This window comes from Pelodiscus sinensis, chromosome 2, assembly GCF_049634645.1.
Source record: "Pelodiscus sinensis isolate JC-2024 chromosome 2, ASM4963464v1, whole genome shotgun sequence".
Classification (NCBI taxonomy): Eukaryota; Metazoa; Chordata; order Testudines; family Trionychidae; genus Pelodiscus; species Pelodiscus sinensis.
In genome coordinates, this window is record NC_134712.1 from 226093047 (window position 1) to 226115336 (window position 22290).

General features: G+C 44.5%; 1 protein-coding gene across 6 annotated transcripts in view; it reads left to right on the forward strand.

Annotated features, from left to right (window-relative positions):
• Positions 1 to 10171: 10171 nt before the first annotated feature.
• Positions 10172 to 22290, forward strand: part of ACBD5 (acyl-CoA binding domain containing 5) — a 47752-nt gene continuing 35633 nt past the window's right edge. The window contains exons 1-4 of one of the 6 annotated variants that reach the window (XM_075922554.1): positions 10172 to 10327; positions 10866 to 11036; positions 12071 to 12191; positions 19338 to 19410. In XM_075922554.1, the coding sequence (XP_075778669.1) occupies positions 10961 to 11036; positions 12071 to 12191; positions 19338 to 19410 (270 nt within the window). In that variant the 5' untranslated portion in view covers positions 10172 to 10327; positions 10866 to 10960. The other 5 variants (XM_006115266.4, XM_075922555.1, XM_075922556.1 and 2 more) reach the window with 5 other exon arrangements.

Genomic DNA, 22290 nt, shown 5'->3' on the forward strand with positions numbered 1-22290 from the left:
TTGATGTCTGTAAACAATCTTTATGGGCATCACATTATTGGATTTTAATATGAGCAGGCAGATCATTGCTGCACCTTCTGTGGTATGTTTGCCTCAAATTCTGTGTAAGGTAGGCCAGGAAAGCTTATGTTATGCTGATTCTGTGTATGCTACTCATCTACTTGCATGATTTTTGTAGGTAAAGTTATGACTATGAGCTCTGTTCTTGTATTTAAATGTTCTCTGTTTGGGAGGGCGCAATGAGCCTCGACCACCTATTGTGAGGAATGGTTACCCAATGAATGGCTGTGCTAATTAGTGATGCTGCATAGACAAAGACTCTCAAGGTTGCCAATAAACACCTGAGGAAAACATCTGGGAACCTGCAGACCAGCAAGTATATCATAATTACTTGCATGAAAGACAGAGACAGGTCACGTGATCATGTGATCAGCTCCAGCTTGGGAGGTACCAGATATATAAAAGTACCATGAAGGTGTCTCCATCTTGTCTTACCTCTTGCCCTCTGCTCCAGAAGCACATCTGGTAAGGACAGAGGACCCAGATGGATTTGTGGACCCATCCTAACATAGGATGTACTCCAGAGACTTTTAAGTTGGCAGTTTGTTATATCTCTGCTAAGAGCCTGCATCAAGAACTTGGTGATTGATGTATGTGATGTATTCCCTTTAACAATCTTACTCTCAAGCTTTTCTTTATTTTATTAATAAATCTTTAGATTTTAGATTCTAAAAGATTGGCACAGCATGCTCTTTTGGGCAAAGTCCAAGGTATAAATTGACCTGGGACTGGGACTATCCTTTGGGACTGGGAGAACCTGTTTGGAGTTGGTGAGATTGATTTTATAACCTCTCACCTGTATAAGGTGTGGGTCTAGTTATGGCTCAGGAAATGTTGGGGTGCCTAAGGGGTTTTCCTTGTGAGGCTTCTTGCTGTCCAGAATGGCAGCTGAAGTACTCTGTGTGACTGGTTTGGTGCCTTATAGGGAAGGACTCCAGTCTTAGGGTATGTCTACACTTGCTCCCTAGTTTGAGCTAGGGATGCAAATGTAGCCGACCGAAATTGCTAATGAAGCGAGGATTTAAATATCCCGTGCTTCATTAGCATAATAAAAAATGAGGAGTAACGTTAGTTCGAACCAAGGGGTTTGATTCGAACTAATGCGTCCCGGAGCGCACTTCCTGGTTCGAATCAGCTGGTGAGCAGAATAATGTGTGGGCGAGATTATGCTAATGAAGCACGGAATATTTAAATCCCCGCTTCATCAGCAATTTGGTCGGCTACATTTGCATCCCTAGCTTGAACTAGGGAGCAAGTGTAGACATACCCTTAGGCTGTAAGTAGCCCTGGTTTTAAGCAATTTGCCCTGATTTTACCCTCTCAGTGGTGCCCAGACTGGCCTGGTATAAAAAAGGAACTCACTACCTTTTTTAGTTTGGTTTCTCTCTTGGGAGGGCTTCAAGCTAAACTGGTATACCTGGTATACAATGGGACCGTGGGGAACTTGGCCACATCCATGATAAATGGATATCCAGCTAACTAAAATCATGCCAGGCCACGGATGTTGCCAAACCCAAAGTGCTGGATTAGAGAGATTCAACCTATATTGCATACAATAGTGCTAGGGGAATTCTGTAATTATTGCATTTGGAGCCATAGTAAAATTGCAGAATTCCCCTGGGACTAATATAAAAAACAATGTTGAAAGAATGTTAAGATTCCAAAGTAAAGGACTCAAAAATTAGGAAATGTCAGAATTAAACATTGTCCATGCAACCTTTGAAAAAGAGGGAAAATTCATACACAAAGGTAGGGGTGGGACTGCACAGAGAGTAAAATGTGTTTACTTCACAAAACTGTCCTTTTAATTCCATAAATCCTGTTGCTAGACAAAGGGGACACATTCTGTCAGAGAAGACTCCAAAATTATTCTATGGCCAGTGAATCTTTTATTTCTAGCCCACAGACTCTGAGTGAAAGAGTAGTTACCACACTATGAATTTGATATCCCTGTCCTAACTCTGACCTTAGAGCTAATCCAGGGTTGGCCAAAATGTTGCCTATGAGCCACGTGCAGGCCTGAAGACAAGGGGAGGGGATAAAGGAGGCAGTTGCTACGGGCCTCTTTGAATTGCTGCCACGCAGTTCTGAGGACTGGGGATGGGAGCACACTGCAGTCTGGGTGGCTCTGAGGACTGGCTGCCCGGGTCCTGCTCCTTCCAGGAGTGGGAGCCAGTCACCCCCCATCTTGCCCCAGAGCCAATGGTACCTGTCAGCCCCACTGGCTATGTGTAGTTTTTTAGTTACAATGTGGATTGCAGAGCCCCCTACACCCCCTCCCCCCATTCTCCACCTGCCAGATTGAGGGAGGAGCTCAGGATGTCAGCGTTGCAGTGGGGTGGTAGAGATGGGGCTTCTACCCAGCAGAAAGGGGGTCCTGAGGCTTCAGTATCAACCATCTCTCCAATAAAGATGCTCAGATATACTTTCCTGGATAAAGGCCAGTACCTTTAAATAAGATATAAGCGGAAAGGCCATGGTAGAAAGCTAGCAACACTGGCTCAGCTAGCAACCAGTTCTGAGGGAGTCTGATGTTTTACAAGTGCTCACCCAGTGTCAAAGCTAGGCCACTTAACAAGACCAAAGGATGGTGATGAGAGGAGATATTCAATTTAAACTGAATCTTAAATCCCTCTGAGAGCTTGCTCCAAGGAGCACTCATTCCAATGAATCACCTCCAACCTAATATATTCGGTTGTTGAAACTGACAGAAAAAAAATCAGTAGTACATTTTCTGCCTGAATAAATATGCAGAATGATAAATGTAGGCAGGGAATATCTTGAGTTCAGCCAGCTCTGTCAGTTAAACTTCAAGTTTTGTATTTTGGCAAGTATGTATCATGAAAATATTTCCACAGTGTCATTTACAAGATTGGCTTGGAAGAACAATAACCATCCTTTGCTGGCATTTCAAAGGAGCATGGCTAAAAATAAGAATACTAGTTAGACTTTTTTCAAGTCATTACTGAAAAAAAGTATTACAAGATTCGTGAGGCTATAAATATGTCATTGTATAAGCACACCAATACATTCAGTTACCACCTTTTGCTATTCCCAAAAGGCAAAATTACATGAAGAGTATCAGTTTTTTAAAGCTTTAGTAGCAGCAGTATGTGAAAATGGGAACTGCAAACATCAAAACTGACATAAAATCAACCCCATAGCAGGCTAGATTTTTAGGATTCTTCTACTATAATTATACTAAGCTGCACTGGTGGAAATCCAGAATACTGTAAATCATTGGTCACCAACCAGTAGATCAGGATACAAAATACAATATCTATAAGAGCACTCTGAGTCTGAAAAAATGAGTTTTACCTCCAAAATCATTACAGGTTCAGTACAAAGTCAAATGCTGCTAAACTTCTTTCAAGGGCATGAATAGGCTTTGTATAAAATTAAGTTTCAGGATCTACTGGTAGATATTAGATCCTTTGACAGGTGATCCTGACTGGTTTGGCCAAGAGCTATCAAGTGCCAGCTCCTTCCCCCACTGCTGCGTCTCTCCTGCCCTTTGCCTTGGAACTCCCCTCCCATCAGCTTCCTGCTTGCTGTACAGAGCAGAGAAGGGAGAGGAAGGGGGCACTGATATTATGGGCCCCTTCCACCCTGTATTCTATCCCCACAGAACAGATGGGGGCTTGGGAGGGAGTTTGCTGGATGCTTTTGAGAATGGTGCAGGACCAGGGCAGGGGTGAGCCTGTCTTAGCTCCACTGTACCACCACCCAGGAGCCACCTGAAGTAAGCAGTGTCCAGCTGGATCCAGAATACCAAACCCCTTCCCCAGTCATGAACCCTCTCTTACATCCCAATATCTGAGCCCCTTGGACCCAAACTCCCTAACAGAGCCTGTATCCTGAATCCATTCATGCATCCCAACTCCCTGCCCTAGGCTCAGCTCAGAGCCCCTCTCACACTCCAAATCCCTTAACCCAAGACCAGAGCCTTTGTCCCAACACACTGACCCTGCTTGGTGAAAAGGAGGGAGGATGGAGAAGGGAGGGAGGATGGAGTGAGTAGGAGTAGGGCCTCAGAGAAGGGGCACAAAGGAGGCGGGGCAAGGATATTTGGGTCTGAGGTAGATCCCAGATTGCACTCAGGGCTGGCCTTACCATGGGGTGAACTGAGGTGTCCGCCTCAGGTGCCAGACTGTGTGGGTGGGTGGGGGGGGGGGCGCCACTAGGACCCAGAATGTAGAAAATTGTGTCTGCTGCTGGTGCATATGTGGGCATCATTTGAGCTCCCCACCTCAGGTACCAAAATGTTGTGGGCCGGCCCTGATTGCACTTAAATTCACAAAGTGATATTGTGCTTAAAAAGTTTGGAGATCACAGCTGTAAATCCTCTGGATTCAATGGGTTGCTCCAGATTTACTCAAGTTATGCTTGTCAACATTACTGAGAACAGAATTTGGCCTTAAAATATTGGCACTCATAAGAGAAAAGAATAAATGTTTGCTATAAGCAGTCTATTCCTGTTATCTGGTAAAAATGAAACATTGCTAATATTTGTTCAGGCCTGTTATACTGCTCCAAGAAGAAATTACACACTTTCTGAAGTCTGATTCATAGTTTTATAAGGGTATGGGGATTTTTTTTTTACATTCTTTCGGGAAATATGTGAAAAGCAGAGAAGTTCTTTGGCTCTAGAGGAATAATATCTTTAGGCAGGAAAGAAATGTGACTTTATTAAAAATCTCATAAAAGAACTGAATGATAAGCTTGCATCTTGTAGAAAAAACATGCGAGGATCAAAATACAATATCTATAAGAGCACTCTGAGTCTGAAAAAATAAGTTTTACCTCCAAAATCATTACAGGTTCAGTACAAAGTCAAATGCTGCTAAACTTCTTTCAGAGGCATGAATAGGCTTTGTATAAAATTAAGTTTCATAATGTTTGCTTTTCAAAGAGCTGTATTTAAAATAGATATAACATTGCATATGTTACTGGATTTACCTGTAATACACTAAAACATAAACAGTAACACTGATTTTCTAAAGACAGAGAATATCTGAATTGGATGGCTCCAAAGCGATTTGAAGAGAGATACAATGCTTTCAACCGTAGGTTACCAGGGAGTCCAATCCCAGAGCAAAGCAGCCCAGGTTAATAAAGAATAAAAATAATGACCAGATACCTGAGTGTCTACATGCCTGTGTTTCTGGAGCAAATTTCTCACTTTCATCTGTCATCTGAAGAAGTAGGTTGTGCCCACAAAAGCTCATGATACTATCTATATTTTTTGTTAGTTACTAAGGTGCTACAGGATCATCTGTTGTTTTTGAAGTTTTTTTGTATAGGCTAGTAAAACTGGAACTGTCTCAAGCTGCAGTTCTGCTGTGAGGGTCAGGAGATGCTCTCTGGCCCTCTACTTAAGGGGTAGGGAACCTGGCCCCTGGCTTGCCTGAATCAAGCCTCCAAGGCTCAGCGCTCTCCCTCTCAGCACTGGGGAGACCATGCTGGTGCTCCAGCCCCACCCTGTGGACCTGGAGCCACAATGCAGGTTTCCTGTTGCAGGAGGGCAGAACCCTAAGCCTTGCAAGCTGGAGTCAGGCAGGGGAAGGAAACTACTCAGGGCGCTGTTACACTCCCTCCCCCTGGCTGCCACAGCAAGGAGCAGCCCGAAGGCTTTTCCCCTGCTGCTCTGATTGGCCATAATTATGGCCAATAGAAGAAGCAGAGATGGTGTTTGGGAGCAGCCCTTGACATGTGTCTCTGGGGTACTGTGCCAAGTAAGCACCTTCCATCGCCCAGAATCCCCTTCCAGACTACTCCTGCACCCTCTTCCACCCAGACCTCCCTCCCTCAATCCGCTCCTGCATCCTCCCTCATGTCTAGAACCCACACCCCAAGCCTAATTTCCACCAATCCCCTCCTACACACCAAACCTCTCATTTTTAGTCCCACCCCAGAGCCTACTCTTTCTCCTTTGGAGGCCACTTTAGTGAAGTTTATTGTTTGTTTGTTTCGTTTCTCACTCCCCCTCCCCTCAACTGATTTTTCTATGGTCAACAGTCCCTGGCTCAGAAAAGGTTCCTCACAGCTGAATTCACATGGGGAAACTGACATGGGCATACAAAGTGCTTGGAATCACTGCTCACCCTCCCTCCAAACATTCCTATGATTCCCCAACATGGCTGGAAGTAAGCAGCAATGTCAGATTGTCTGTGTAGGCAGGTCAGTTTTCCTGTATGGGCTATGAAGGTCAAGAGATACTTGCCTGACAATGTGGGGAAACTGAGCTGGATGCACAGATCACATCACTGCTCTCTCCCCCAAAGTTCCTCTGTGAGGAGGAAGCAGGGCCAGGAAGGGAGAAATCTAGGCACCCTCCTCCCATGCATGGTCTCTTCAATGTATGCAGTGTGGAGGAAACACCCCTTACCATCATCCAACTCCAGCTTGATTAGTTTTACTGGTATTAGGAAGGGAATACTCTTTGTGGATGCATGACCTGCTAGGACTCCCAACAGGCATAGGGCTGGTACTATCTGCTGTATCATCTCCTTTTGAAACTCCTATTGCTGGGCCATCAGTTTCTTCAACAGCAGTTGTTGCTGTGTGGCTTGAATTTGTTGCTGGGTGGTCCGTTGAATTGCTGTTAGAACTGCTCATGTCTGCTAGCCCCTCATACCAGTGTTCCAGTTCCATCTTACATGGAGCAGCCAAGCTCTAGTCCCTCATTGGATTTTTTAACCCCTTGTGTCACATGTGGTTATGCCCGCATTCACCACCATTTGTAGGGAGCAGGAAGTCCCCTCCAAAGTTCCAAATAAAGTCCTTCTGTACTCTCCCTACAACTGACACCCAAGGGTGTTCTTAGAGCAAACAAAGAAAAGAATTCATTACATCTCTTCCCTCCCTTTGAAAGAGGGGAGTACATAAGAAATGAAAAATAAGTAAGATTGACTTGGAACTCAGGCAGTCTTCCTGGGTAAATCCTTTAGGCTTAATCTACAATAACCCCTCCTCTCCTTGGGTGCACTGCTTTGAGGCTGGATTTCACAGTGAGGCTTGTTGATGTCTCCCTCTCAGCCAGCCTAACTCAGCTATATGAGGCAATACAGGGCACTCTTCTTCCTGTTCACTACTTCCTGTAGTGGATTTTCTATTTGTAAACTCAACCACACCCCTCCCCAGACAAAACATGCCCTGCAGGTGCAACTTGTTGCTGTTAGAGAGACCCAGAGGAGCTTGTTAGTCTCCTTTCAGTGTAAGGGAATGCTCCTTAATGTCCTCACCTTTAAAAATTTACCCCTTATTTCCATTCTGAATATGTCTAGCTTCAATGTCCAGTTCAAGGTGCATGTTATACCTTTCTCTGCATTATTAGGAGTTGCAAGCACATGGCCAGTCTCAGGAGGTGCTCAGCAATCTTCAAGATGAGAAGTCCTGTCGTATTCTTCCCTTAAGGAACAATTGGCTAAAATATCATACTAAATATCATATCAGTGAAATAATATAGAAAGGAGGATGGAAGGGAAAGATACTAATTAACCTTTATAAGACTACCCAAAACTGCTAGTTGGTCACTCACCCTGAGATTTATTACAATGAGTATGCAACAAAAGTGTAAAAGAAATATACCATAAACTACTGGAAATGTTAATTAACAGCAAATTATTAACTATTGATTAATGCCATCCATCTCTCTCTCTCTCTCTCACACACACACACACATCATGCTTATATCACCAGAGCTGAATGAATGCCTCTCATTGGCTCTAACAATTTATTTCATCCTTTTCTCTGGATATTGTATTACTAATTATATTCATCTTACTTCATTTTCAATGCCCTATTCTGAACCCCTACATTTTTCAGTGACACAATACCTCTTCAAAGCAGAAACTGCTGCATCTGTACCAGCACAATAAAGAACCAAGCTGTCATTAGCACCACTTTACTTACTTCTAACGAGGCTGAGAGTAATATTCATTTCAAAAGTATTAGACAGCATTTCTCACTAACTGATTAAATAGCAAGAAGTCATTTTAGTTTTTCCAGATAAACAGAATTTTCATATCAGCATGACTGGCAACAGACACAATATTTTTGTATTAACTCTTTGTAGACAGAGTTTATGCAACATGTCAGGGCTCCACTATTATGTTGTAAACAAACAGTTCCTCTTGGTCTGGGCTTTTCTGTTGTTCTTAACTGTCTGTGCAATGAAGAGTATATTTCTTAATGTTTACAAGAGATTTAATAATAAATAAATACTCAAAATCATAAATTCAGACAAATCTACTTGTGCCCCTGTTGTTAGTGTTCATGACACTTTCATTTATCCAATGTCAATAGTCCTTTTGAATAGCTATAGAAGTATAAGTTTCTCTCCAGCAAAGCCCTAACCTGCCTAGCACACTGTTGATTTAGTGAAATGTGCTAGCTCAGCAGGGCAAATCTGGTCTGCTTTAATTTCTTTTCTGTGGATTTTTTTTCTTTTCCACCAGAGGGCACACAATGTGAGCAGACAACTTTCCTCCAACAGTTGGTGTGGGTATGAAGGGTTGTTTTTGTGAGTTTGTTTTTTGCATAAGGAAATTGAATTAATAGGAGTTCTAAATTTTTAATACAGAAATCTGATGAAAAGGGCTGTAAACTGATCCTACAGCTCTGCTGGTAAATTATTTCTCTTATTACAAAAGCAATATGCTTTGTTCTGGTATATTTTGGCATGATTTTCTTAAGTGCTAGATGCTCAGCACTTTGGTAATTTAGTTACGTATATAACCTGTAAGTTGTAGTCTACTAGTATCTTGTTTGGTTTACTTATCTAAATATTAATTTGGAAGTCTTAACTTTAGGCTCCTGATTCTGAAAATGGATCCCTTTGATACTTCTAAAGCAGGGGTGGGGAACCTAAGGACCTTGGGTCAGATGCAGCTCCCTGCTTGCCTGGGTCTGACCCTTGAGGCTCAGGGCTCCCTCCCCAGCATTGGGGAGCCCATGTTGGCACTCCAGCCCCCCCTTACAACCCTGCCCTCCCTGCACAGCTGGAGCATATAAAATCTACTAGCCTGGGCACTCATAGACTCTGGTGTGGGAGGGAAATATGGGGAGTGTTTTTCTTCTTCCTTTCTCAATTGGAAGCCACCTCAGTGCGAGGTGTTTGGTTTGTTTGTTTGGTTTTTTTTGCTTTTCACCTGTATGCTGCTCCAACTGATTTTTCTGTGGGTCAGCCACTTTGGACTCAAAAAAGTTCCCTTCCCCTGTTTTAAAGCCACGTGTGTATGTATACTGGCAGTTTGGGATGAATAAATGTGTGTGAAGTTAATCAAAGAATGTGTGTGTAGAAATTATACTGTATTTGAGGGAATGAGTGTGTGAAGGAAAGCAGTTGAACAGGCTGAGTGCATCTGGGGGATCTATTTAAGACAGTGGTGCACAACCTGTGGGTCACATTTTCTTTTCCTGGCAGCGTACATGCAGGAAGGGTAGGGAGAGTGCAGGGGAGCAGACCAGCACTTTAAATTAAAGGGGCCGCAACAAAATGTTCCTGGCACTTTTTTTTTTTTTTTTTGCTCAGGAATGAAAAAAGGTTGAGCACCACTGATTTAAGACAATAAAGGAAATATACACACATACACACCAGACCAAAAGAAAGAGAGAGGGAAAGCAAAGGAGAATGTTAGGGAAGATAAAAGTGATGGGAAAAAGGAGAAAATTGTTTCCTCAGCCCATGTAATCTTATTGCTTGTTACGTTCAACATGATCAACACTATTTCAGATACTCCATGTTGGATCTAGGACTTAAATCATCACTGTTCAGAATAGGTTGGAAAAATATTACCAATCCAGAGATGAAAATAATATAGTAAATACATCTAATACTTGGTTCTAAACTCAGATGTGTGCATAACGCTATATGCAGCCGCACACCCTTTAAGCATGCACTCATTGTAAAAGCACTAAAGCGAGCCCTGTGTGTAGCTACATAGTTGTTTTGGAAGGGTTTGTGATTCTTTGGAACCCAAAGCCAAAGTTGCTCTCCTGTATTAGCTTTATTCGTCTCGCGCAGAGGCTGGGAGGTACCATCGGTTCAGTCTCTGAATAGCAAAGAGCCGTCTGCGTGGGGACAGCGCGCCCCCAGCTTGGTTGTTGTGATTGAACCGAGACCAGAAGACAGCGGCTAGGCCTGCCCACCCGAAGGCCCCCGACCGGAAGTGGCGCGGCAGAGCGGACTACATGTCCCAGAATGCCCCGGGGCAGGGGCAAGCTGGTGGGAGACATCACAGCAGGGCCTGATCCCCAGGCAAAAGTAAGCGTCGCGTCTCAGTCAGAGGGGGGCTGCGCAGGAGGGAAGGGGAAGCCGGAGCAGCCGTTAGTGCCGTGGCTTCCGCGTTCACTCTTATCTGGTGGGGCAGGGGCGGCCATTTACTGTTGGTCTTTGCAACTGCCGGTTGTGCGGGGACGAGCCCCGGGAGAGGCTTAGAAGGGTGTAAAGCGGGGGAGGGGACTAGTTAGGGGACATGACCTGAGGGGTAGAAGCGGACAGTCGTGGAGGTGTTGGGGGAGGCCATACGGGGCGATGCGGGGGCAGCTGGGCGGGGTGTAGAGGGTCGCGGCGGGGGGGGGGGGCGATGTGTGGGAACGATTCTGAGGCCAGGGGAGGCCGGGGCGGGGGGAGACGGGCTGTGCTGGGGTCTGCAAGGGGTCGGGCGGATGGGGCAGGGGGTTGGTTTCTCCTGCCCTTTGCCCCAGTCTGTCCCGAGCGGGGCCGCTCCTGCCGGGGGTGGCGGCGGCACTGGCTGGGGGGCGGAGCAGCCGCTCATTCCTCTCCCCCTGTCTCGGGTCAGTTGGATGCAGGCGCCGCGGGGCGGGGAAGCTGCTGCTGCGCGGTTGGAGCGGACACGCCTCGGGCCCGGCTGTGGCTGAGGAGGCGGCGGGGGGCATGGCGGAGACCGGCTCGGTGCATGAGACCAGGTTTGAGGCGGCCGTGAAGGTGATTCAGAGCTTGCCCAAAAATGGTAAGTGAGGGGGGGAGGGTGTAAAAGGCCGGTGTCCGTGCGGGGCTGACTGCTCTTCTGCCATCTGGAGCACAGGCAGATCCAGCCTTGGCACGCACCCTAGGAGAGAGATCACCGGCTATTCCCTCTCTCCGCCCCCCTCCAGGACAAGAGAAACCTGATCCCCCTCATTTCAGCCCCCTCGAGAGCTCGTCGAGAGGGTCCCTGGCAGGCAGCTGGCATGTGAGGAGACCCCAGAAGGGCTAGGCCGTTACTGTTGGATGAGGAGGGGACTGTCTGAATGACACTTGCAATTAAATATGGTGACAGTTTTCTCTTACAAAAGCCTTCTGGGCCCAAAAGCTTATTCATAACTTAGTTCAAGTCACTTAAAAATATGGCATCGTTTGCAGTTTTCTCATTAGCAATCCGTGGTTCAATAAATACTGTGCTGTGAGGGTTTGCAGGTGCCCAGTGGATCAAGTTTTCAAATTTCCTTTTATTATTTTTTTTCCAGTCAAAATTTGTTTAACCATTCCTGTTGCCACAGAGCACAGTTATTTGTGTAGAGCACATTAAACAAGCAGTTTGTTCATGTAGGAGGGGGTTTGTTGATGTAAACAATTAGTTCAATTTCCTACTTGTTCCCATTCCATCTTCATTGCAAAAGCAGGAGAAAGTACTTTTGCCTCCTTGAAATCCCTAGTATGACTTTGTATGATTTCCAAACTATCATTGTAAATATGTTAATCGGAAGAGTTAACAAGATGATTAATGATTGAATGTGGAGATTGAAGTCCAGAGCCCTCAATCATACAGACCCTTAAACTAGATCTGAATTTTTCCCTCAGTCAGTAAATATTCATTCTGGGCCTAATCCAAAAATGTATTAACCCGGCAATCTTCATTGACTCTAGGGGGGCTTGTATCTTTATCATGCTGTGAGTTTTAAGACCTGGAGGTTAATTTCCAACAGGAATATTAACAGTGTGTTAAATAGACTAAATGTCTTTAATGTCAATTTCCACTAATTTTAAAATTCTATTTTCCCCTAGGTTCATTCCAGCCAACAAATGAAATGATGCTCAAGTTTTATAGCTTTTATAAGCAGGCAACCCAAGGACCCTGTAACAGTCCAAGACCTGGATTCTGGGATCCTATTGGTAGATATAAATGGTAATTGCGTGTCAGAGATTGTTTGGTTATTTGTACTGAACTTTGCCTAAGAGCATCTTCTCAGGTTAACAAAACTGGGGTGTGTGTGTGTTTTCAAGAGGTCCCTTCCTTCACAATGAAGTTGGTATATACAGGTTGGACCAACCTTGTCTGGCATCTTCAGGACTTGATCCTTCCCAAATGAGCGAATTTGCTGGATATAGGGAGGTCCCCTGCCACTGGCTTCCCAGGATGCTCCCCCTTGCAACAGTTGGCTCCGCTCAGGCCCCACTGCCCCTGGGCTCCAGCCTGCACGGCTTGGACTTGGACTTCGGCCTGCTGCAGCTCCCCAGCCTGTGTGGCCCTGCTTCTCCACCGCCTGACCGGGGATTCCCACTGGGGATTGGGCTTGCCGGTCTTGCTGCAGCTCAGCCCAACCCCGCCCAGCCTGGGCTCCCCGGGGACAGAGCTCCTCAGCTTCTGCAGCCCTGCTTCTCCCCTTCCTGGCTAAGGCTCCTTGGGGATGGAGTTCGCACTCCTGGGTGTGATCCAGCAACATCTGTGGTCTGGAGAATCCTGGATTTCAGAGGTTCAATCTTTATATTGTTCATTATTCCCCTGTTTTCTAGCCTTTAAGTTTAAATGATGTGTGATTTCTCAAAGTTAGGAGAGAGAATATTCTCTTTGCTTCTACACTACTTGGGCAGATCTCTCTGTGGTAACACTGCAGTATTTTTCTCCTCTCTCCAGAATTGAGGGGAGCCCAAATTAGTTTTTAGCTATGATCTTAGGCTGTGGAATCAAGTTCCTTCTGATTTGACTGCCTGTGTCTAAGGCCATGTCTACATTACGAGATAAGGTTGAATTTATTAAAGTCAGGATTTTTAGACATAATTTTGTAAAAGTCGAAGGTGCATGTCCCCATTGTGTACAAGTATTTGACTATAGTTCAAAGTAGCACATCCCCAGTAGGGATGTTAGCTATCGGGTAATTGAATAGTCGAGTAACTGCATGAATTCTTATCAGTTACTCAACTATTCTATATTTCCTCAGAGTGGGTCTGGCAGCCAGTGCAATCCAGCCCCATTTGCAGAGAACCCCATGCTGCTGCTTCTGATACAGAGGCAGTAGCGTTGAGTGGCAGCAGCCCCTGCCCGTGGGGGGTCCAAGTTCCCCTTGGACAGATGCTGCTATGGCAAGGCAGGGCAGGGAGGCTGCCATGAAGCAGCCTCTGTCAATAGCGGCCCGCACTGGCTGCGAACAGAGGCTGGTCCAGCAGCAGCCCCTGTCCGTGGGAGGTCCTAACCCCATGGAACAGCCTCTGTCTGAAGTAAGCTTGAGTTAGCCACAGACAGAGGCTGGTCCGGCAGAAGCCCCGTCTGTGGGAGGGCCAAGCTCTCTGTGGACAGACATGGCTCCTCATCCTGTGGAGCAGCCTCTGTCTGTAGCAAACCTGGGCCCACTGTGGTCAAAGACTGCTTTGCGACAGCATCCCCTTCCTCCCCCGCTGCTGCCTTTGACAGAGGCAGCAGCGCAAGGTGGGGCAGGTGGCACCATGGAGCTGGTGCTGTGGGGAACCAGCTTTTAAGCTGTCTCCCCTCTCTCCTCCCGCCAGCACCGGCTCTTGGTCCCCACCACTTGCTGCCTAAGATAGATTCTAGGCTTATCAGTTAATCATATACTTAACTACTCGTTTACATCCCTAATCCCCAGTATGGTGGCTACAGTCGACTTTAAGAGCAATGTGCTGTGGGTAGCTATCCCACAGTGCCTGCACCCTTTACATTCTGGGTTATGCTTCCAGGGTACACTGGGACCAAAACTGTTCAGTGGGTGGTTCTGGGTACATGTAGTCAGCAGCCCATAATGCACTTGTTTCCTCCCTCCCCTCTGCAAGAGCAAATGGTCCATTTGCGCCCTTTTTTTTTCTTGCTGGTTATCCAGGCAGATGCTATAGCAGTATGAGCATGGACCCCCATTGTGGATCTTGTTCATCATCAAAGCTTTATGATGCTGACATTAGGCTTGGTACACCTAATTCTGGGATATGTCCAGAATGTATGCAGAGTCCACCAGAATGAGGAAGAATCTCAGGAGGCCATGAACATACTTTTCTGTGAAGTACTTGAGCTGAGTGATTTGGAAATACTGCCAGCATTCAATTCTCTGGACACAGTGGAATGCCCACTGTGGTGCGTGAGACAAGCACAGACTGATGGGACTGCATTGTGATGCAGGTATTGGATGATCAGTAGTGGCTGCAAAACTTTTGCTTGTTGAAGACCACTTTCATGGAACTTTGCATGAACTTTCTCCAGCCCTGACTCACAAGAATATCAGAATGAGACCTGCTCTGACAGTGGAGAAATGAGTGGCAATAGCCAGGTGGAAGCTTGCAATGCCAGACAGCTATGAGTCAGTTGGGAATTAATGTGGAGCATGAAAATCTACTTTGGGCACTGTTGTGATCCAAGTAGCCAAAACAATCAATCCCCTTCTGGTATGGAAGGTTGTGACTCTGGGAAATATGGAGGACATAGTGGAAGGCTTTGCTGAGCTGAGGTTGCCTAACTGTAGTGGGGTGATAGATGGAATGCACATCTCCACCTTGGTGCTTGACCACCTTGCAAAGGAATACATGAACTGCAAGGGATACTTCTTAGTGGTGCTGCAGGCTGGTGGAACACAAGGACCATTTCACCGACATTAACATGGGATGGTTGGGAAAGGTGCATGAAGGCACTTATCTTTAGGAGCTCCTGCCTATTTGGCAAGCTACAGTCCGGAACTTTTTTCCCTGACCAGAAAATTACAATCAGATATTGAAATGCCAGTAGTTATCCTTGGAGAAAGCCTATCCCTTGCTCCCATGGCTCATGAAGCTGTACAAAGCCAGCCTGGACCGCAGCAAGGAGCAATTTAACTATAGGCTGAACATGTGCAGGATGGTGGCAGAATGTACATCTTGGTGTTTAAAGGGAAGGTTCTGCAGTCTACTAACTAGGTTAGACCTCAGCGAAAGCAACATTCCCATTGTGGTGGCAGCCTGCTTTGTGTGCCATAATTTTGGTGAGAGTAAGGGGGAAATGTATCTGTCTGGGTGGAATGCCAAGGCACATCACCTCGTCAGGGATTTTGAGCAGCAGGCACCAGAGCAATAAGGAGAGCACTAGAATGGCAGTGCGAATCAGAGACATTTTGAAAGATAGTTTTATGAATGGCCAGTTTTGAGAGTCATGCATATTGCTCTCAACAAAGTGCCTCTACATTCAGCGTGCTTGCCTGTAACCTTCCATCTTTTCAATACCAGCTATAAAGAGACTTGTTCACAAATCATGCATTTTTATTAAGGGAACACAGCAGTGACAACGGGACTCCAGGGTGAGAGCTTTGGAGGAGAGGGTACTCACAGTTGTGAGAAGGACAGCCTTCTAGTTTGCGATGCATCCCTGAGGGTGGGGTGTGGGCTCCACTTGCTTACATGCTCCTTGTCCATGTTGGCAGATAGCATTTGCTCCTTAAACATCCCTTCCCTAGTTCGTTTTCACCTGCAGATCTGTGCCAGGTGGACATCAGTGGGGGCTGGGGAGTGTGAAGCAGGCTGACTGCTGTTCCCACTAACAAAAAATGAAGGACAGACTTTACAGGCAATGCATTGCAGAGTTTAAAGCTTAATCTGTTAGAACAAAATGAAGGTCTATCTGAAGACAATAGGGATGTTTTATGCACCAGGCTACAGTTATACTTTTAGGCGGTCACTTTGCAGCAGGACACCTCAGTTTTTGGGGAAATAGCTGGGTTTGGTTTGGTGGCAAGCACGGTAAGGGACAAACCGGAGCACGAGCCTGCAGGTGGGAGGAGGGAGAGGGTCTGGATGTGGCAGCAGGATAGGGGCTCACACGATGGCCCCCCCATTTGCTAAACCCTGTAAGAGTGAGTGACAGTCAAGTGGGGGAGGCGGTCTGGTTGTGGTGGCGGTGCAGGGGCTCGTGCACCACCCATGTGTTTGACACACCCTCCCCTTCCTGTTTGCTGGAAGAGGGGAGGTCTGCAGGAGGATGGAGGGGGTCTGGGTGTGATGGCAGACCAGGCTAGGGGCTCACTGGGGATGAGCAATTGGAAGCTGACTGCAGAAGCATCGGCTAATAGCTTCCCCTGTTTCATCCAGGTTGCCATGCGAGATATGTCCTCTCAGAATCACACAGAGTGATAGGGAGCAGATGCTGACTGAATGTGGTCAGAAAGTTGGATCTTATGCTGCAATTCTTTGTGCTGTAATGACGCCTGACAACTTATTGCTGGTTGGTGTGGAAAGGTATCCTACTGAGGAGGGTGGAATAAGGCAGCCTCCTCAGAAATCTTGTGAGAAGAATGAAAGAGTTCTGGTATGAGAGCTTTATGGAGATGTGCAGGGAGGATTCCTGCTCCATCTCCAGACACATTAACAAAATGTTCTGGGGACTGCACTGCTGTGTAGGCACAGTGGCCATCACAGATTATACCGGAGTGCCTTAACCCACTTCTGGTGAGTTCACATTTTTATCTTGCTAGAAGTGCCTTCCCTGGGGTTAGTGCCCAACTGTGGGATGTCCTGGGAGGAAGGGATTTTCTCCAAAGTTTTAAAAAGTTCTTGGCTCTGCATAACCTTAGTTGCCCTGCTAGCCTATGGACCATTCTCCTGCTTCTCCTCCTCATCCACTATGCTTTCCTCTATGCAGCGGCCCAAGGGTGCCTGAGGAGTATCTTGGGAGGAATCCATGGACTGGCTATGGAAGCTGGTCGGGTCCTCCCCTCTCTTCATCAGGATCGAATGCAGCCACTTGTAAAAGTGGCATGTTTGTGGTGATGCAGCAGACCGTTCCTTTGCTGCTTCATCTTTTGATACGACTGCCTCAGCTCCTTTATTTTCATATGCCATGGATGCATCTTTCCTCCTCTGTGCCCCTTGCGATTGTGGCATCGATACCTGGTGCTCATCTGTGACTCTGGGAATTCATGCAACTTGAACTCATGGTCAAGTATGCTGTCTGCTCTGAGGTTTGCTCACTACACTGGCAACACAGGAAACCAAATTCAAATTTTCCTGGAGCTTTTCTTGCTCACCTGGAGAGCTGTAGAGTTGAAAGTTGTGGTCAAACGAGTCATCGCAGGGCACTGTGGGACATCTCCCGGGGGCCAAAAATGTCTACTTGTACAATGCTATGTCTGCACTATCGGAAAGTTGACTATGCAAGATTGAATTTAGTGGTTACTCATTGTGAAAGCTGAAGTACAGAAATCTGCTTTAATGACCCTTTAGGTTGAGGGGACAGGCTTGGTAGTGTGCTCTCATGGTTTAGAAAATCATCCTAATGCAGCTAAGTTGGACCTAAACTCTCAGTGTAGACCAAGCCTGAGATGGCTCCATTACTGAACAGCCAATCTGGGTTCTTACTGCAAGTTGGATGGAGAATTTAATAGTAGGAAAAACTGGATAACATGAACTAAGAACAGGACTAAGAGTAAGTGAATCCTATGTTCTCATTCCAGTTTTCACACAGATTACCTTTATGGCTTTAGTCTTCAAATGAAAGATAATACTACTTACCTAGATCACAGATAATCATCATGATTAATATTAGTAAAGCACTATACAGATCCAAAAGTTAATCAGTGTGTACACAAAACCTTCAGCGTTTGAGAAGAGATACTATGATCTCTAGACCTATATTTATACAATCATTGACAATTTTTTATAAAAAAAAAAAAACTTTTCCAACTACATATGGACTCCAGCTCAAGCATCTGAGCTCCATTTCTACAGCAAGAGAATCAACCATTCCCTGACTTGCTAATTAAAGTTAGTTAAAATCAAAATTCCTCTAAGAATACATTTGCTGAACCTCCCTTTATACAGTGGTGTGTGTGCCTTCCCAAAAATGCTAAGGCCAGATCTGCATAGGATGCCATTTCTCTTCCTCATGCATCTCTGAGATATATGGAGGAAGAAGGCGCTTCCTTGTCCTCAACTGTAATAATTGGATCTACATTTAGTTTAATTATGAGTTTAAGTGCATGAAAGGTCACTAACTTATAGTAACAAATGTTGACAGGGAAGTTACAAAAGGGAGGCAGCCAGCCAGCCAGACTGAATTAATATGAAGGCATAGTGATATAATTCAAGGACTGTGTTAAGATCATCCTGGATAAACAAGAAAAATATAAAACAAGAAATCAGGGAACCAAAATGGGTGAGTCAAAAAGCCATTCCCCTCCCCCCCCGCCCCCTCCCAAGTCTTTTCCTTTAGGTCAGGACCTAAAATAGAAGTGATGCAGGGGTGGAATTATTTTGTCCACCACCAGAGGACCTAGACTTTGACATACCAGTTTTGGTTCACTGATTTCTTTTGCGGTAAAAATTCTCTCTAGGTAAAAGAAAACAAAACAATGGTTGTTAAAACAAAAGTCTTATTTGAAATTCGACGTATTAAATATTTTTACTATTTACTTCATCTTTAATACAAGTTTAAATAATTTTAATAATGTTTGTAATGGTACTAAGCAGACTAAAATCTCTCTGTACCAAATCTTATTCAACATTGTTTAATGTTAAACAAAACTTAATGAGGTTAGCCTGTCTTTCATCTAAATTAGTACAACACTCTGCAAACCTCTTCCTGTCACCCAGGGAAAACTTGCCAGGAAATCCGAAGTCATCTTTGTTTTTTCCTTGAACGCCTGTGTGTGTTTTTTTGAATAGATACAATTTGGCCCTAAATCCATAATGTATGTTTAGGCTTGAATTTTCCTGTTGGAGTCAGGCTTTAATAGAAAAGATTAAGTGGGCTGGTACATAATTCTGCTTGTACTTATACCAGCAGCAATATATACAAAACTGACATAAGAGTATCTTTTTTAAGGTTCTATCATTTTCAAAACGGATCTTGTCCAATACCAAATCAGTGTTAAAATCTGGAATAGAACTTGTGTCTTGACTCAGTCTAGTTCCCTATCCAATGGAGCATGTTGCCTCTAGCTAGATGTCCAATTTCAGCTAGTTAAGTTTTGTTGTTTTGTTTTTACACACACAATTGCAGGCACATTAAGGAAGACATTACTTAAGACTGAGCTGAAAAATACAGGCAGACCATGCGTATTCTGAAGATGTTAATGGTTTTCATTTCTAGGGATGCTTGGAGTGCATTGGGAGATATGCCCAAAGAAGAAGCCATGATCGCATATGTTGAAGAAATGAAAAAGGTAAGAGGGCATTCAAGTTCATGTATCTTCTAAAGTAATCTTGTTTTTAAGAACATTAGAAAAAGAAGGAAAATATTTTACTAGCTGCTAGGGTTTCATTCCTGTTGTAATAGTTTTGAAGTTAAGAACTCAAAGGAACCTACTGACATAATGTTTTAAATCACAGGCCTGAATACAATGCAGCTCTGGCAAGTGAGCTGCAGTGAAATACTGGAACTGAAACTGCAGTTGATTCAGAATAAACTAGGAAAGGGAGGGAGGGGGGAGAGAGATCCCAAAGGAAAAATGCTCAATTGGATCTACAATTTTACTTTCAATTATGAAATTAAGTGCAGGAAATTTTTGCATCTGAATTCTAGCTTGAGATGTGATAGGATCCTCACATGGAATAGTCTTGAGAAGTAGTTTATAAACAAAATGGTGCTGAACACAAAATTCTGAATCTGAATATTTTTGAATCTTGGAGGATATTGAGTTAGAACCTAGGTGTGATATAGGGATGTTGATGCCCACCTGCTTCTAATCGGTTAAACATTTTGTTTAACTGATTAAATGGGATTTTACATCCCCAATAGTATCCTTATATAATGTAATTTAGTTTATACATCCCTTAATAATGCTAGTTTTTAAAAAAGGAAAAAATTAGCTGTACACATAAATAAGTACTGTAAGGGAACTTTTAAAATTAGAACTAGAATCATAGAGCTAGAAGAGACCTCAGGAGGTCATCAAGTCCAGCTCCCTGCCCAAGGCAGGACCAATCCCAACTAACTCAACCCAGCCAGGGCTTTGTCAAGCCGAGACTTAAAAAACTCTAGGGGTGGAGATTCCATCACCTTCCTAGGTAACCCATTCCAGTGCTTTACCACCCTCCTAGTGAAATAGTTTTTCCTAATATCCAACATCCCCTCCCCCACTATAACTTGAGACCATTGCTCCTTGTTCTGCCATCTGTCACTACTGAGAACAGCCTTTCTCCATCTTCTTTGGAACCTCCTTTCAGGAAGTTGAAGGCTGCTATCAAATCCTCCCTCACTCTTCACTTCTGCAGACTAAATAAACCCAACTCCCTCAATCTCTCCTCATAGGTCATGCGCTCCAGTCCCCTAATCATTTTGGTCACCCTCCACTGGACCCTTGCCAATGTGTCCACATCCTTTCTGTAGTCGCGGGCCCAGAACTGGACACAATATTTGGCTCTGGTGAGGTCACATCTGGAATAAAGGGGAATAATCACTTCTCTGGATCTGCTGGCAATGCTCCTCCTAATGCAACCTAATATGCCATTAGCCTTCTTGGCTACAAGGGCACGCTGTTGACTCATATCCAGCTTCTCATCCACTGTAATCTCAAGGTCCTTTTCTGCCAAACTGCCACTTAGCCATTCAGTCCCCAGCCTGTAACAATGCTTGGGATTCTTCCGCCCCAAGTGCAGGGCTCTGCACTTGTCCTTGTTGAAGCTTATCAGATTTCTTTTGGCCCAATCCTCTAATCTGTCCAGGTCACCGTGGACCCTATCCCTGTCTTCCATCGTATCTACCTCCCCCGCCAGTTTAGTGTCCTCTGCAAACTTGCTGAGGGTGCAATCCATCCCCTCATCCAGGTCATTAATAAAGATGTTGAACAAAATCGGTCCAAGAACTGATCCTTGGGGCACTGTGCTAGAAACCGATGGCCAACCTGAGATTGAGCCATTGATCACTGCCCGTTGGGCCTGATAGTCCAGCCAGTTTTCTCTTCATCTTACAGTCCATTTATCTAATCCATACTCCCTTGATTTGCTGGCAAGAATATTGTGGGAAACAGTATCAAAAGCTTTGCTAAAGTCAAGGTATATCACATCCACTGACTCTCCCATATCCACAGAGCCAGTTGTGTCATCTTAAAAAACTAATCAGATTGGTCAGGCACAACTTGCCCTTCGTGAATCCATGTTAACTATTCCTGATCACTTTCCCCTCTTCTAAGTGCTTCAAAAAATAAATGATTCCAAGTCTGATATTTAAATTCATCATTAGTATTAGTAAGTCATGTACATAATTGGCAAGCATAAATGCCAAAACAAGTGGAAAAATAAATTCCCTTTTACTAAAAGAGAAGGAAAAACTTTAATCGCGTATCAGAAAATTTAAAGTTTTTTAATGGAGTCAAAAATAGTTGGCTAAAATAGATTAGATAATGGCAGTAATACAGTGTGTCTGTTCAGAGAGAGTAATCAGGTTTTATTTATATTTAGTTTTACTAAAGATAGTGTACAAAGTATCAAAATTGTCTTTCTGACATTGCATTAAGGCTTCAAAACTGATAGCTCCATTTTAGAAATATTTTGCTGTGTTATTTTAGAACAAACTTAAAATATGTCTTTAATTGGCAATTGCAGGTATGTATATATATTTTTCTATACAGGGAAACCTTTGGTATCCGGTACTCTGTTAACCAGAAAACTTTAACTGGCATTGCCCCCAGCCACAATACTGTCACATCTTCAGGCACACAGGCTGGGCTTTGTTTACCATGATTGGCTTAACAATTTTTTATTTAAGAAGTACTAATCATCTTTAACTCAAAATAGAAATGTGAGACCAACTGCTTCTCACTACAAAACTATCAATATTAAAAACTTGAGTTGTCCATTCGCTTTTCCTAGGTTGTTGGGACCCTCAGATGACCAGAATTTTTAGATATCTGGCACACTTGGAGATTAGGGCATTCTGGTTAACAAAGGTTTTACTGTATATGAATTAATACAGAGCGCCTGTCAGCTTAATTTCTAAGTTATCTGCAAAAAACCACTAGAGTTCTCAAGTGCTTTATTAGCCTCTGGAATCATTGTTGCCCCTCCCCTTGCCAAAATCTGAACTGTTACTCCTGCGTCTTCCC